The following is a 15,363-nucleotide window of genomic DNA, read 5'->3' as shown; positions in this document are numbered from 1 at the left end:
GCAAACTTGGAATGTATTCTGTGAAACTTCAGCATTGTTCCTGGGTCTGCTGCCTTTTCTTTCACCGGTGATTTTAAGACAGAGACTAATTTGGGGAAAACTGAAGATGGATGAAGAGAACACAACATGAGCAGTATTCCCACACTATAGTGAATTCAAAGCTATATACTATTTGAAGTCAAGGAGAATCCTCTTTCCTTTTGTTTTTGTCAGAAATAAGTATTTTTAAATGTGATGGTTCGGATTTACTGTAGGATTCTTGCTTCAGGCTTGTGTCATGTACGCCCTAGATAAGTAATTTATTCTAAACAGCCATTTTACTTTCTCAGTAATACGATTTTAGGCTAGTTAGCCATGTGACTGAAGCAATTCAACAACATTCCTTACACTTTCCTGAGAAAGTTCAACACCTGCTACCAGGAAAGCCTGTTAGAGGCAAGAAAGACAAGAAAGAAAATGAGCTTGAGCACCTGGAGGCATGGTGCAGAGACAAAGTCTGGGGCGCATAAGAATGAAAGCTCTTTATCTGTTAACTACAGGGATAGAGTTGTTTCAGCTTTATTCTTTAGTCTGTGGTGCTCAAGCTGCAACAAATCCTTCAACCAGTCCCAGAGGCAATGGAATAACATCAGCAAAATGATTTGTATCCTCCCTCCCCTCCCACTCCTTGAGGCCAAGTACTCATGTCTGCTGTGTGGTGTGGAGAGGAGCAAAACACTAATACTGCATGAGATGAGAAGGAGCCAGGCTTCATAAAAGGAGGTCCATCAGCACAAAGCCTTCTCTTATGCTTCAGATATTGAAAAGTTTTTTATCGACCAAGGGTGCAACATAACGTTGCTGAAAGCAGGGTGCAGAGCTCAAGGCCTATCATAATTGTAAAATGATTCCGAGGTGAGATGTGTTTATATGACCGTAGTTGTTTCCATGTGAATAAATTGATCCTGTTTTCCCTATTCTTTTAGAGCCAGCATTACCCAGAGTCGCAGCTCTCCCTCTCTGAACAAGCAACTCATAATTAATATGGAACCTCTGCAGCCTCTCCTTCCTTCTCCATGTGAGGAGGAAGAGGTTCCTTTAGATGAAGGTGAGTCACTTACCTGATTCCTGGCAAATGCTAACAGTATGTATTAGAAAATATATGGGAAAAATATAAAGGTGTGTTACTGACTCAGGGATATGGAAAAAAAATAATCATTTCCACTAGGAGTACACAATTAAGGCTCTGTACATCACACTGAGAAATGACCTCCAGCTCAAAGAATTGTGCACAAGCCTCATGCAAAGTACACTGTGAGGAAAATTAATGCTATTCAGTTTCTGTTTCTAAAATCCTTTTTGTGATTGTGAAGTGAAAGGAACTTAACAGAAAATAAATAATCTCAATATAGGACCATTTTATTAACCAATAACTGCAGTTTATTGCTAGATATCATGTTCATTTTGGTTCCCTTTTATATTTATTAATTGCTGTTCTAATGCTTGGAAAAAGATTCTACTACTTCAATTCTATGGATAAAAAGAGATGTTATCTGATGATCAGTTCAAATGCATTTTGTATAACAAGGATTTCCAAGTGTTAATTCCATGATATTTTAAAAATCATGTTGAATGCCTGTCTCCAAAATGCACTCATTACAAATAATGGTACGAACATCTTAGCCAGTTTAAGTGAGGATAATTGCATTGTTCATAATAAAAAGGAAGCCAACTAACTAAACAAAATCTACCAGTGGTTCTTACTTGAGATATAATAATTGAATCGCTTCAGACCTTGGGAAATACAACATTTACTGCTACTTTATTATGGTCAGTTCTTGGGAAACAGAAAAGCTGAGTGTTTCGCAAGTGAATTTATTTCCATGGGCGTATGTTCTGAGTTTCATTTCACAGTAGTCATATGTGAAATCCTGTTTTGTTCATTCTTTGGAGTTTCATCACAAAATGTTGTAAGAATAGGATGAATTAATTGTCTGTGTACTTGGATTATAATTATTATTAGTACGAGCTGATGACAGGTAGTTAATTTTAACAGTTACTTATTTACCTCTGCTCTGACATACCTCTATCTTGTGAGAATTCACTTTCTGGCAGCCAAGTATCAAGCTACTGTGTTCCTGCTAGGCATTTCCCACCACTGAAGAGTAATAACAGCTTGCTGCTTATGCTGTACTTACAACCCTAAACAATGAAATCCATTTCTGGAAACTGCTGACTAATCATTGCTGTATGCTCACCAGGGAGTGTGGCTATGCTTCAAATACATAGATTACATAAGTTGGAAAGTCATGTTTCCTTTTAGGTGAGCAGATTGTTCTTACTTCTACAATTCAATACAAATATTTGTTGTTGGATTTTGTGTAGAAAATGTTATGTATGTACAATTAAATACCACCAGCTGCTATGTAACAGTGCTTAGCTCTTGTACGGTATTACCCTGCAGTGAGCTTGACTTGTTCAGATTGCAGTTTAAGCTGATCTTGCAGCTCGGACACTGATGCTGGTCCTTCTCCAACCTCCCCACATGCACTCATACGTCCTTCTGCTGTAGTTTCCCATCTTCTCCCTAGCACCAGCACTAATCACCTAGTGAGCTGACACAAGGACTTAAAATATTAATAATAATAAAAAGACAACCCCTAACTGTGCAGTGTCCCAGTTCTTGCTGGCTCAACCTTTAAGAGGCTCATCAAGAGGGCCAGTCAAAGTGCTTTTTCAGCGCAAGGGCAGGAGCAAAAGTTTGTCAGCAGGAAGAGGGAAGGCAGTTGGTCCTGGGACTGACTGAACCACACTGGCAGACTTTATTAGTGTGCTACACATGTAAAACAGCCTTGGCATCTCTCTAGATGTTGGGGCCTGAGGTTGGGGCAGACAGTCTGGGGGCTTTCCAAAGTGCCTGTAAATGCTGCTGAGCACAGTGCAGCCATGCCAGAGGTGGCTGCAGGGCAGGTCCGCTGTCTCTGGGCTGTGTGGGTTGGCTCATGCAGCTTCCAGCACCCATGCACATACTTCTGCAAGGTGTGCCTGTATGCGTGTGATGTTCCAGCTGCTGACGGCAGAGACCTTGACACGGCGCTGCACTGTGCTGCATAGGAAGGGCCAGGCAGCTCATCGGCAAGGCTGACAACAGCACTGTCACCACAGCATGCCTTGGGCAGACTCAGGGCAGTGCATAGTTTTCTCTTTTAACTGAGCAAAACTTATTTGTTCTTAATTTTATATCAGCTTCACATATTATGAGCAAATCACATGGCCAAAAATACAATGATTGTGGCGTTACCCTTTTTAATTGCTGTCTTGAATAAGCATCTCTGCTCCTTAAGCAGCTGGAGAGATTAATTCTGAGTTGGCTGTGTCTGAAGGTATGAAACTGAATGAACAGTAACTGCTGGGTAAGAGAGAAGATTTTGTGTCAATTACTCTGATGTTGCTAGGGAACAAGTCAATCAGAAATGATGCTAACAGAGTTTGTAGGGGATTTTGAGCAACCTGCCTTGTTATCCTTAGGATAATCCTTTCAGATGGGGGAAAAAACAACAACAACAACAACAAAAAACACAAAAACAACCCACAGTGCAACCAAATATTAAAAAGCAACTACAGCCTAGCCATCCTTCCTTATGAGATGTCAACTTTACAAATCTGCGCCATCTGTCATGCTGAAGGGAAACAGTCTTCCAAAAATCCCAAATTGTCCAGTGGATTTGCTGACATATAAGAAAGTGTATGCTCACTAAAGAATGGTCATAAACAACTGCTCTCTGTGGGAAGAAGGATACTAGATGTCTGCAACACCACTATAGTAGTTATTTTAGCAGTTAGCTCTTATGTAAGAGGTTTTGAAAACAGGCATTTGTTAAACTGGCAGCAAAAATATCTGGAGTTTGTCTGCTGATGTCTCATTGCTCAAGATGCAATTCTTCATTCTGCCCTTAGAGGCTGTACACAGGTGTCCAATTACGAACTTAAACAGATTTGAATTGGAATTCTTACTTAAGCATAATTGTTTCCTTTTTAAAATCATAATTATGTAGCTGTATTAGCTAAGAGGCTGGACACCAGACAGTATCTCTTTTACCAAATTAGACAGTAAGTGTGCCAATGTCAGCTGTATATAGTATTTGGCTTCTGTGTAAGACACTGACACCCAAATGTCAGTGGATTTCAGAACTGGGATTCAGGATCAAGGAGCTGATGCCCCACTGATGGTGCAGTCACTTTCAGATGCCAAGCCCAATGTGTAGTACCCAAATTTGTCTTAGCAAATGGGGTTAAGAAGAGCTACAAGACTGATGATGATGTATTTCATAGAATTACTAAGGTTGAAAAAGACCTTCAAGTTCATCTGGCCCAATCATCACCCTACTATTCCTTGTTAAGTTTTCAACTGCTTTGTGACAGCATCAAGAACTAGCCAGAAATTCTTAATTTGTTGATCAATTAAATTGTTTGATTTTTATGAAAGCCCTGAAGAAGAATAGAGATTTGCTTAAAAAATGTGTTGTCAGTATTTTGCTGCTGACTTGCTGCTGAAGTAAACTATAGCTAATGCATTTTTTAAAATTATTTAAAGACGTGATTTTCTCAGGATTTCTCAGGTTTTACAGGGAAAAAAAAAAGAAAACAGTATGCCTCTGGATTAATGTTTTTATAGATTTCTTTCTGGTAATGACTACACATTTTATATCATTTTAATCACATTCTGTCTTCTTTAACTTAGTTCCACCTGGTTCTAACATATTTGTTGAGGTATTCTAAGGAAATGAACTATCTCCAGAAATAATGGTAATATTTCCCTTTTTTGTCCTTGGACATCCTGAACATTTTATTTTTGTTCTTTTGTCCACTGATTTTTTGTTCTTCTCTGTGGCCTGATCTGTGGCTTCATACTCTGTCTGACGTCTGTATTTCATTTACAAAAATTGAATGAAACTCCAGACTTTTTTTTAATAGCTGTTTTATGCGTTAGCATCACAGCTTCTGACATCTGATTCTCTCCCTCTAATGTTGCTCTGGTTTTGTATGGTTCTAGTACCTGAGCTTCTCAAACCTCTAACAAGTTCTTGCAGTATGTGCTTCCCTTCTCCACTTTGATATGTCTGTCTTTGGAAAACTAATCTGAAGTCCTAATGCCTTAGGTTTTGCAAGTCAGTTCTCAGATCTTCGTGGATATTGCTTAAAATTCTTCATGTTTTCCTTGTTATTGACTCTTGATTTCTTTCTTAGGAGCAGAAAAGAGGTATGGTAGTGTACAGATAAAGCATAAAATGACTGACCTGCATAAAAGTTATCACATGGAACTGAATCTAACATGTATGAGAGGTCATTTTTACCTTTTGAAATGTAAAGACGTTCTTTTGAAGACACTCTACTACACAAGTTTCACCTGTATCGAGGAGTGTGTTTGCAAAATTTATCTTTGTCACAGATGGCCAAATTATTTCCTTTTGAATGAACATTCAAAAATGTTCACTTTTGAAATGAAAGAAAATGAATGAAAGAAAAAAATGAAAAAATGAATGAAAGAAGTGAAAGAATGACAGAAATGAAAGAATGAAATGAATGAAAGAAAAAAATATGCATTTTTGAGATGTTTATTTTTTAAAGAACCATTAGGTTCTTTCCATGTTCCCTATTCTGTAGAATATGTTTCACCACAGTGCAACTGAACACGTTAGATTTCTTTTGGTGTTGCTGTAGTAATTGTGTGGGTGCCTTCTTTCACTGATTTCGTAATGTAGATTAGTTCTTGTCTTGATTACCTGGCAATTATTTTGAATTTGGTGAGTATTGTCTTTGGATTTTTCAGCACCAGCTGCAAGCAAGGCTTCACACGAGTAGTTCACTTCCTCAAATTAAAAACTATATCTCTAATACACATTAATATATATTATGTTAATAGTATCTCTAAGACTCAGAGGTGTGGTTTTGCTATGTGATGAAAACTTCTAAGTAATTCCATATACGTGTGTTCAGGTTTCAAACAGGAATTATTTTCTTGGTGACATTAATTTTTGCGTTTGGAGCAATCAAAGTGGAAATAGCATGCTTCAGTGATTGGTTGGTCTACCTCAAACTGTAGTTTAGAAAAGAGGTAGTCGATTATACAGACTCTTTCTAAATTCCTTCTGGTTAAAATTCATGCTCCTTACTTTTTGCTTCCCCAGAGAGTTCCATGCTTTTTAGATGTCCTCATTGAGCTGGACGACATTAAGTTTTTTTTTTTTTCCCTTTTGAAGATGTATGTCTATGTATCTGAGTTGTGTATGAGGAGCTCTTACCCTTTATTCAGTACTAGTAGCTGTCTGTCAATAAAGGATGTGTGCTTGACAGATATTCATTGCAACATAAAAATTTGCAGCGACTGTGTATTTTACTAAACCTACTACCGATGTACTGCAGGTGTTCAGGAGCCTCGCCCTGCTCCAGCGCAGACTGGATCAGTCCATGGCAAATGGCAGGGCTATGTTTCCACCCCTGGGGCAGCCGATTCCAAGTATATTGGACTCCCCTCCAAGTGAAAGCAAACTGTGGCCTGCACTCTGCTGCTAGAGGGATGGAGAAAAATGCATTAGCAATATCAATTGTGGCATACCACTTGGCTGCCTTTGATTCCAGTTCGTACTGGAGTTCTAGCATGTCCGGCACTGCAGCACTCAGTGGTGGCGTGACTTCGTTCAGGCCACGATAGTCCACTGTTAGTCTCCACTCACCATTAGACTTTCGCACTGGCCATATGGGACTATTAAAAGGTGAATGGGTCTTGCTGATCACTCCTTGGCTCTCCAGTTGACGAATTAGCTCGTGGATGGGAATCAGGGAGTCTCGGTTGGTGCGATATTGCCGCCGGTGCACAGTTGTGGTAGCGATTGGCACTTGCTGTTCTTCAACCCTCAGCAGCCCCACAACAGAAGGGTCCTCTGAGAGACCGGGCAAGGTAGACAACTGTTTAATGTCCTCTGTCTCTAAGGCAGCTACGCCAAAAGCCCAGCGGAACCCTTTTGGGTCCTTGAAATATCCTCTTCTAAAATAGTCTATGCCAAGGATGCACGGAGCATCCGGGCCAGTCACAATACGGTGCTTGTGCCACTCATTTCCGGTTAGACTCACTTCAGCCTCCAATACAGTTAACTGCTGGGATCCCCCTGTCACGCCATAAATACAGATGGGCTCTGGCCCTTTACAGCTTGATGGCATTAGAGTACATTGCGCACCGGTGTCTACTAGAGCCTTATACTTCTGTGCGTCAGACGTGCCAGGCCATCGAATCCACACAGTCCAATAAACTCGGTTGTCCCTTTCCTCCCCCTGGCTGGAGGCAGGGCCCCTCTAGTCCTGGTCAGAATCTTCGTTTCTGTGTTTAAAAGACTGCCTGCTGGAAGTTGTAGCAGCAAACTTTTCAGAGAACCCCTTTCTCCCGATTGTTTTCTTTTGCAACTCACGTACCCGTGCCTCTAGGGTCTCAGTAGATTTTCCATCCCATTTTCTCATGTCCTCTCCATGGTCACGTAGGTAAAACCACAGGGTGGCGCGGGGTGTGTACCCACCATATTGTCTTCTTTGCACGGATGCACGTTTACCCCTAATAGCCGAGACGCTGGTTTGTACAGGTGGGGAAGAAAATACACTCTCTTTAAGTTGGTGGACCTCTTCAAAAAGTTTCTCCAAAGTATTCTCTTTTAGTTGGTGGCCACTGGTTTGTTCAGGTCGGGGGAAGATAAATTCTCTTTAAGTTGGTGGAACTCTTCAGAGAGTTTCTCCACAGCCGAGACGCAGGCCTGTAGGGAAGAGGAGAGATTTCCTTCGTACTGCCGGAGTTGTTTAGCCATGTCACCCACTGTGGGATCTTCACCGTCTTTCCAGGTTATTACTGTCAATGTGCTGGCCCATGTTGATGGCGCATTCCGTACAAACTTCCGCCACATGGGTCGAGTACACTGGACTTCATCTGGATCTGTGGATGTTTGTGCGTCGTCTAGGTCCTTATAAATTACTTCCCGTACGGCTAATTCCCTCAGGTACTGAATTCACTTCTCCATGGTGGTCCACTGGACTGGTAGACATACAAGTTCTTCCTTGTAGGGATACCTTTCCTTCACAGCTAACAGGAGACGCCTCCAGAGGCTGTGAGATCGTGCTCCATCTCCAATTGCTTTGTCAATGCTTGCATCTCTAGCAAGGGATCCCAACCGCCTGGCTTCCCTGCCCTCTAATTCCACACCATTGGCTCCAGTGTCCCAGCACCGGAGCAGCCAGGTGACAAGCTGTTCACCTATACAGCGACCAAAATCTTTTCGCACATCTCGTAGCTCACGCTGGTATAGGGTTTGGGTAGTTACTGTTGATTTTCTGACATCCTCATCCTCATCTTCATCCTCCTGCACACTTGATGGCCCAGCCCCGTCTTCTCCACACCCAGACTTAGCAGAAGACTTTCTGCGTTCTAAACGACCTGAGTCTCTATACCATTTTTTCACCTTTTCTACAGGGGCAACTTGCACTGCTACAGTTTGTTTCTCTGACCCAGCCACAGGGTCTGCCACAGGGGTTGGAGTACCCTGTGCAGGGGCAACTTGCACTGCTCCAGTTCGTTTCTCTGACCCAGCCACAGGAGTGGGAGCGGCTGCGGGAGCTGGAGCAGCTGCAGGGGCTGGAACGGCTGCGGGAGCTGGAGCTGGAACGGCTGCGGGAGCCGGGACGGCTGCGTGAGCTGGAGCTGGAACGGCTGCGGGAGCTGGAACAGCTGCGGGAGCTGGAGCCGGGACAGCTGCGGGAGCTGGAGCTGGAACGGCTGCGGGAGCTGGAGCTGGAATGGCTGCAGGAGCCGGGACTGAACGGCCGCAGGGTCTGTCACTAGGTTGATAGTAGCATCAATTGCAGCTCGATAGGCACAAGCCAGACCCCAGCACGCCACAGTGATTTGTGTCACTTTGGAACTGCCAGAGTCATGACACCTTTTTTTCAAGCATTCTACCAGTTTTTTAGGATTTTGCAGTTGTTCAGGGGTGAATGTCCAAAACACTGGAGGTGCCCACTGCTCTAGAAACCTGCCCATATCCTCCCACACTCCCTGCCACTCGCAACTATCCCGCCTCAAGACAGATCTCCGGATGAGATTCCTAAGTAGTTGTTTAACCTTAAACAAAACCTGAAGCGCATTCAGGAGACATAACAACAAGAACATGCTGGTCTGAGTATCCCAAGGATATTCAACAGCTTGGAGAGCTACCGTAACTAGCTCGGGGGATAAGAGGGTGGTGAAGGAGGAAGGGAGAGTGAACAGGTAGGAAAAAATATCTTCCCCTGTCCCCTCCACAGATTGACTCCCTGATGAAAAAAGGCAATAGTTGTAACTGCTAATTGTTTCTGAGATATGGTTTCCGAAGTATAGAGTCGACAACAGTGCTGAGTACAAATACCAGGTTAGAGTCATGACCAGATATCTCATCATTTCATAAGTCATCGTTACACCACACAGTACCATAACAATCTTAAACCAGGGCCCGGAAAGGATAAACAGCACGACAGGGAGAACATACAGTAAGTAACATGCTATAAAACTCAATTTGGGAAACAGGCACAGCAGACTTGAGATTAAGGCAATCAACATTGTGACTAGCAACTATTAAGCAGGTCGAATACTTATACCAATTTTAGTTTAACACACTCTGGTCAAATCTGTCGATATCTCAACCCTTCGAGCCCCACGTTGGGCGCCAAATGGACTGTTGTGGTTTAGCCTGGCTGGCAGCCAAACACCACACAGCCGTTCGCTCACCCTCCCCCCTCCCTCTCCGGGATGGGGGAGAGAAACGGGAAAGTGAAGTCTGTGAGTCGAGATAAAGACAGTTTATTACGACAGGGAAAATAATAATAATAATAATAATAATAATAATAATAATAATAATAGTATTAATAGTAATAATGTGTACGAAACAAGTGATGCACAATGCAATTGCTCACCACCCGTTGACCGATGCCCAGCCTATCCCCGAGCAGCCGGCCCCCCACCCCGGCTAGCCACCCCTATATATTGTTCAGCATGACGTCAGATGGTATGGAATATCCCTCTGGCCAGTTTGGGTCATCTGTCCTGGGTCTGTCCCCTCCCAGCTCCTGCTGCACCCCCAGCCTGCTCGCTAGCAGGACAGAGCGAGAAGCTGAAAAGTCCTTGGCTTGGTGTAAGCACTGCTCTACAACAATTAAAACATCAGCATGTTATCAGCGCTCTTCTCATTCTAATCCAAAACATAGCACCCTGCCAGCTACTAGGAGGAAAATTGATTCTGTCCTACCTGAAACCAGGACAGCAAGATAATTACATTTTCCTAATTTTTCATTAAACTTAGTTGAGGCCAAAATGAGCATCCTTAGCTCAGGCCACATATATAACAATTTTGTACTAATTGTTTGGTAAATTTTAATGATGATTCTTTCATTTATGGAATAAAGTCTGCTCCTTGTAAGTTCCTCTACTGTGCACTTTGACTTAAAATTTCTGGGAGTTTCCTAAAGTGTGTTGTGGAATCAGGAGATCTTAAGATCCCTGTATGTGTTGTTATGTCTATGTTCAACAAATTAACTTGGATTTACAGTCTCTAACCATATAGTATAGCCCTACGAGGTCTGAAAACAGCTTTTCGTACAAGCAAACCAAGATAATACCTAGTGTAAATGGCAATGAGCTCTGCCATCTTTCCTTTATCATATTTATAAATTCTCAGATTTCCAGGTGTTTACCATCCTCTTGTGTGGGCTCCTCTCCACAGGCTGCAGCTCCGGCCTGGGGCCTGCTCTGGCCCGGGGCCTGCTCCTGCAGGGGCTCTCCATGGGCCACAGCCTCCTCCAGGCCACCTCCACCTGCTCCACCGGGGGCTCCTCCACGGGCTGCAGCGTGGAGATCTGCTCCATGTGGGACCCGTGGGCTGCAGGGGGACAGCCTGCTCCACCAGGGGCCTCTCCACAGGCCGCAGGGGAACTGCTGCTGCGTGCCTGGAGCACCTCCTGCCCTCCTGCTGCACTGACCTTGGGGGCTGCAGGGCTGGTTCTCACTCCTTGCTCTCCCAGCTGCTATTGTGAAGCATTTTTTTCCCTTTCTTCAGTCTGCTCTCCCAGAGGCCCAACCACAGTTGTGCACAGGTTCAGCTATGGCCAGTAGCAGGTCCCGTTTGGAGCTGGCTGGAGCTAGCTCTGACCTGACATGGAGCAGCTGCTGGTCTCTGCTCACAGAGGCCACCCTTGCAGCCTCCCTGCTACCAAAACACAGCCACTTAAACCCAATACACCATGCTGGAGCAGTTTGCTCCTGATGGATGGCCCATGGTACAGACCCATATGGGAGCAGTTCTTGAAGAGCTGCTGCCTCTGGGCAGCCCCCACAGGCTCAGTTCAGGAAGGACGGCATCCCGTGGGAGAGACCCCACGTGGAGCAGGGGCAGAGGGGGACTGTGAGGGAGCAGCGGAGACGAAGCATCAGGGACTGACTGCAGCCCCCATTCCATGTTCCCCTGCACTGCTCAGGGGGAGGAGAAGGAAGAGGATGGATGAAGGGAAGGTGTTTTTAGTTTGCATTTAGTTTCTCACTGTTCTAGTCTGCTAGTGATAGACAATAAATTATATTAATCTCCCTATTCCGAGTCTGCTTTGTCCTTAATAGTAGTTCATGAGTGATCTGCCTGTTCTTAACCCCTGAGCCCTCTTCCATTGTGTTTTCTCCCCCTGTCCTGATGAGGAAGGGGACGGAGCTAGGCAGGGTGCTGGAGTTTAGCTAGCCATCAGGGTGAAACCATCACACCTGTTCACTGTTTTCATTGGCATGGGAAGTGTATCAGCTTTGAAGAATGTTTTATTTGTCATAGTTTTTTTTGCTTTCGGGAGGGGATTATTTTTTTCCTTTTTGAAACACTTTGTTTTGATTTTAAGAGAAGTTACAGAACCATCTTCTGTTTTCAACCTACCCTGAAACTCTACTTAAATGGTAAGGGTCTCTCTAACGCAGTTTCTGCCAGTGGTTAGCATTTCAGCTGTATCAGTCTAGAACAGCATCTTAGGAAGGAGGAGAGTGGACAGAGCTGCAAAACCAAATAGTTACTAACACTGGTGTTATTGCCTTCCTTTCTGTCTGCTGGAGAAAAAAAAAAAAAAAAAAAAAGAGTCCCAGGCAGCCCTGCAGGAGGAAAACAGGCTCCTCTTCTGAAAAATCTTTGCTGAAAAGTGTCTTCCAACCATTATGCAGGATTCACTGCCAGTGCCAGGTCATGTAAAGTCTTTTTTCTGTCTCCAGAAACAGAGCCTATTCCTTACTTGCACCTTGAGAGAGTGAAGACAAAGAGTTGCTGACTCAGCTACAGTATTTCAGCATAAATCGCCCTTAGCTTTGTATACATGGTATTGATGGGAAATGTCTTGAAATCTCAGTCATTTCTTTTTTATAAGAACATGGTTATGTAAAACATAAATGATATACATGTATTTACGCGCATGAATGTGTTTCTGTTGGAAGTCATTTACAGCCTTTTCCAGGTGATCCTTGTGTCCTCAGTTAGGCTTTTCCTTGTGTTTGAGCATTTGCCCTGCAGGAGGAAGGACTGAAAATGAGCACTGCCGCATATTCATATTATGGGCCTGGGAGGCAGAGGAAGAGAGCCACCACAAAGACACTTTCCAAAAAGTTCCATCGAAGTAGACATCTTTCATGAGAGAGCACACATTTGCAGGACTGTGTTCCCCTTCCTCCCTTATCTCCCATGTATTTGCATGTGTGTCATTGATTTTATGGTGCAGAGAGAACAGGGATGCCAGATAATAGACTCAAGCAGTACGAAAATTAAAGGTAAGTATTTGGGGAAGTGAGAGACTATGTCTCCCCATACACCCCTTCTCTCTGTGGCTTCAGTGAACCTGGTAAGAACTCCTTTCCCACTGGAACAGCATGACACTGTGCACGTGGTTGCATTCCAGCTTCCAGCTGGAGCAAGTTATCAGCAGTCAGCATCTATGTGTCATGCCTTTTTTAGGATCCTGCATATCCCTTCTGCAGAGGAGCAGAGAAATGGCCAGCCTTCTAAAGCAACACTTCTCTCTGGTGAATGTGAAGGCATTCAACAGTTACCCACAACTGAGAACTGGAGCCCATATGCAGAGAGACATTTTTCCCAAACTTTTTTCTCTTCTTGTTTATTCACAAGCAGGTTAGCTTTGATGCTAGGCTTGACATGAAAGCATTTTCATCTCATTGGTTTCCCATCTGACTGAGGCTTTTAAGCATACCATGGGGTTTTTCCTTTTGTAACTCTACCTTTTCCCCAAGTATTTTCCGGGTAGCACTGGGGAAATTGACATCAGTTATCAAATTAAAGCTCTTTAGAAAAATAATGGCTGCAGTGTCAGTTTGTTCTGTGAAAAACAGTCCCTAAATTCTGGCCTTTTGTTTCATTGCACTGTGTTTTGATGCCTTGGATATTTTTATGCTTGTGTGTGTGTGATTCAGCTGTTATGCTAGCAACTGCTAACTGAGCTGGATGCTGTGGAAGTTCGTATTGTACGTTATGAGGCATGTGGAAATGTTTAAAAATAACGTCTCGTTCTGTTCCCTGCTGGGATATTTTTGTTGTCCATGTTAGAAGCTTGTCATTTGATTCATTGAGAGGGACTTGAGTTAGTCTTTTAAAACTCAGTGGAAATGCAATAAAAGGTCAGAGACAGTATGGGTAGAGACTTTACAAGACTTTGAGACCACGGATTCATAGCCAAAATGGTGAAATGCCTTGTAAAAATCCAAACCAAGAGAAGCATTCATTTACGGATGGTTAACCACTGTAGCAAGGAAGTGTGTATTCGATTACTGCGGCATGGCTCCAAGATCACAGCCAGAAGGGCTGGTAAATTTAAATTTATTTTACTCATATATATATATATATATATATTTATTTATTTATTTATTTTTTCCATAGTTTGTTGTGCTAGTACTAGTCACTTGGAAAGAAACTGTATTGAAAATGATGAAATACTACATTGGGTACAGCAGAGAATAAGGATAAGTTACTGACCAGGAGGATTGGAGAATGAATGACAAAAAACCTAAATGAGATTTGTTGTAATATATTGCTGAAACAGTGGACTAATTCACTAATTGCTAATGAATGAATGACTGGAATTTTACCCTTGCAGTTTTTTCAACTTAGGGGGAGAAAAACTTTAAAAAATAGTAATTTCTAACAAACCAAACAGTTCTTAAATTAGCAGATAGGTTGATAGCATATTTTGAATATTGACTGAATACAGTAGTTGATACAGTTTAGTTTTACTGTGATTGAGTGGCTTGTGTTGCCAGACCATAACTTTGTTGCTGTTATTTTTCTAGTACTGAGTGATAATAATATACTGAAAAGAAAAAAGGAGCTTGATTTTTTTTCCTTATACATAAAAGGAATGGAACCCAAGGAACAAAATGTATTCAATGTTGCTCTGGATAGCAACCACAACTAAGATTTTTATGTGCTTTTATATCATAATAATTTGTTTTCCAAAAATGGGTTCGTCGACCCATCAATCTATATATCTCTGCTTCCTTAATGAAGGTTGGCATTTCAAAATTTGTTTCTCCATGCTTTCTGTGATAGCGTTTACTTTTCATATTTTTGCATACATGGGTAGACAGATTTCAGTTACACACTTGTATACAATCATGCCTTGATATTGAATCTTCATTTCAGAAACGGGTATTTACAAAAGAATTAACTGACGATATTCTGGCCAAGACCAGAGTATTGTCATATTTGTAACATTTAAATTCAGAAAGCAGCAAGCATCTCAGGTATGGGAGAACCTGCTTCTTGCAGTGACTTGTCTCTGAGTGGCAACAGCTCCTGGCTGGCTCTGGTTCATAACATTACCACTCAAGGAAAGCTCTAGTAACTGTGGGAATGCACTGAACTCCCTCGTTTCAAAAAGTAGTAGCAAAATGGAAAAAGCATTACTGTTTACGTGTATTTTGCATTCATGCTCCTCAGTTAAATGCTGTCTCCTAATACATACATGCAAGATGTCTTGTATTAGATGCCAGTCGAATAATGGACTTGTGCACTGGGGCTATGATGATTCTTATAAACCTTGATGTTGTGCTACTGTTTACAGGATGTTAGCCTTGTTGGTGTATACGGGTATAAAATCTGTATATCAGCATATAAAGCCAAGGACTGTGGTTAGTTTGTGTAGAAGGGGAAGGCATAACTCCTTGGGACAGCACCGTTCTGCATGCAACCATTTCAGAACAACGCTGACTTGTACCAGAAGTGCTCTTCTAACTCAGTGGAGTTGCTGAAATGTCCCACTTGTCCTTTTCTCAGGTGCTAAGCTTTCACA

The 15,363-nt window shown here is 42.7% G+C and overlaps 1 protein-coding gene across 3 annotated transcripts in view; it reads left to right on the top strand.

The window, feature by feature from the left end:
- Positions 1 to 15,363, top strand: part of FRMD3 (FERM domain containing 3) — a 155,469-nt gene that overhangs the window by 129,202 nt on the left and 10,904 nt on the right. For 2 of the 3 annotated variants that reach the window (XM_035565303.2, XM_035565304.2), the window contains exon 13: positions 966 to 1,087. In XM_035565303.2, the coding sequence (XP_035421196.1) occupies positions 966 to 1,087 (122 nt within the window). Of the gene's footprint in view, positions 1 to 965; positions 1,088 to 5,226; positions 6,117 to 15,363 lie in introns of those variants that run through there. The other variant, XM_050716443.1, reaches the window with a different exon arrangement.

The sequence above is a fragment of the Cygnus atratus genome, chromosome Z (genome assembly GCF_013377495.2).
Source record: "Cygnus atratus isolate AKBS03 ecotype Queensland, Australia chromosome Z, CAtr_DNAZoo_HiC_assembly, whole genome shotgun sequence".
In the NCBI taxonomy this organism is placed as follows: domain Eukaryota; kingdom Metazoa; phylum Chordata; class Aves; order Anseriformes; family Anatidae; genus Cygnus; species Cygnus atratus.
The sequence above is the reverse complement of the archived record's forward strand: the minus strand, read 5'-3'. Positions and strand labels throughout refer to the sequence as shown.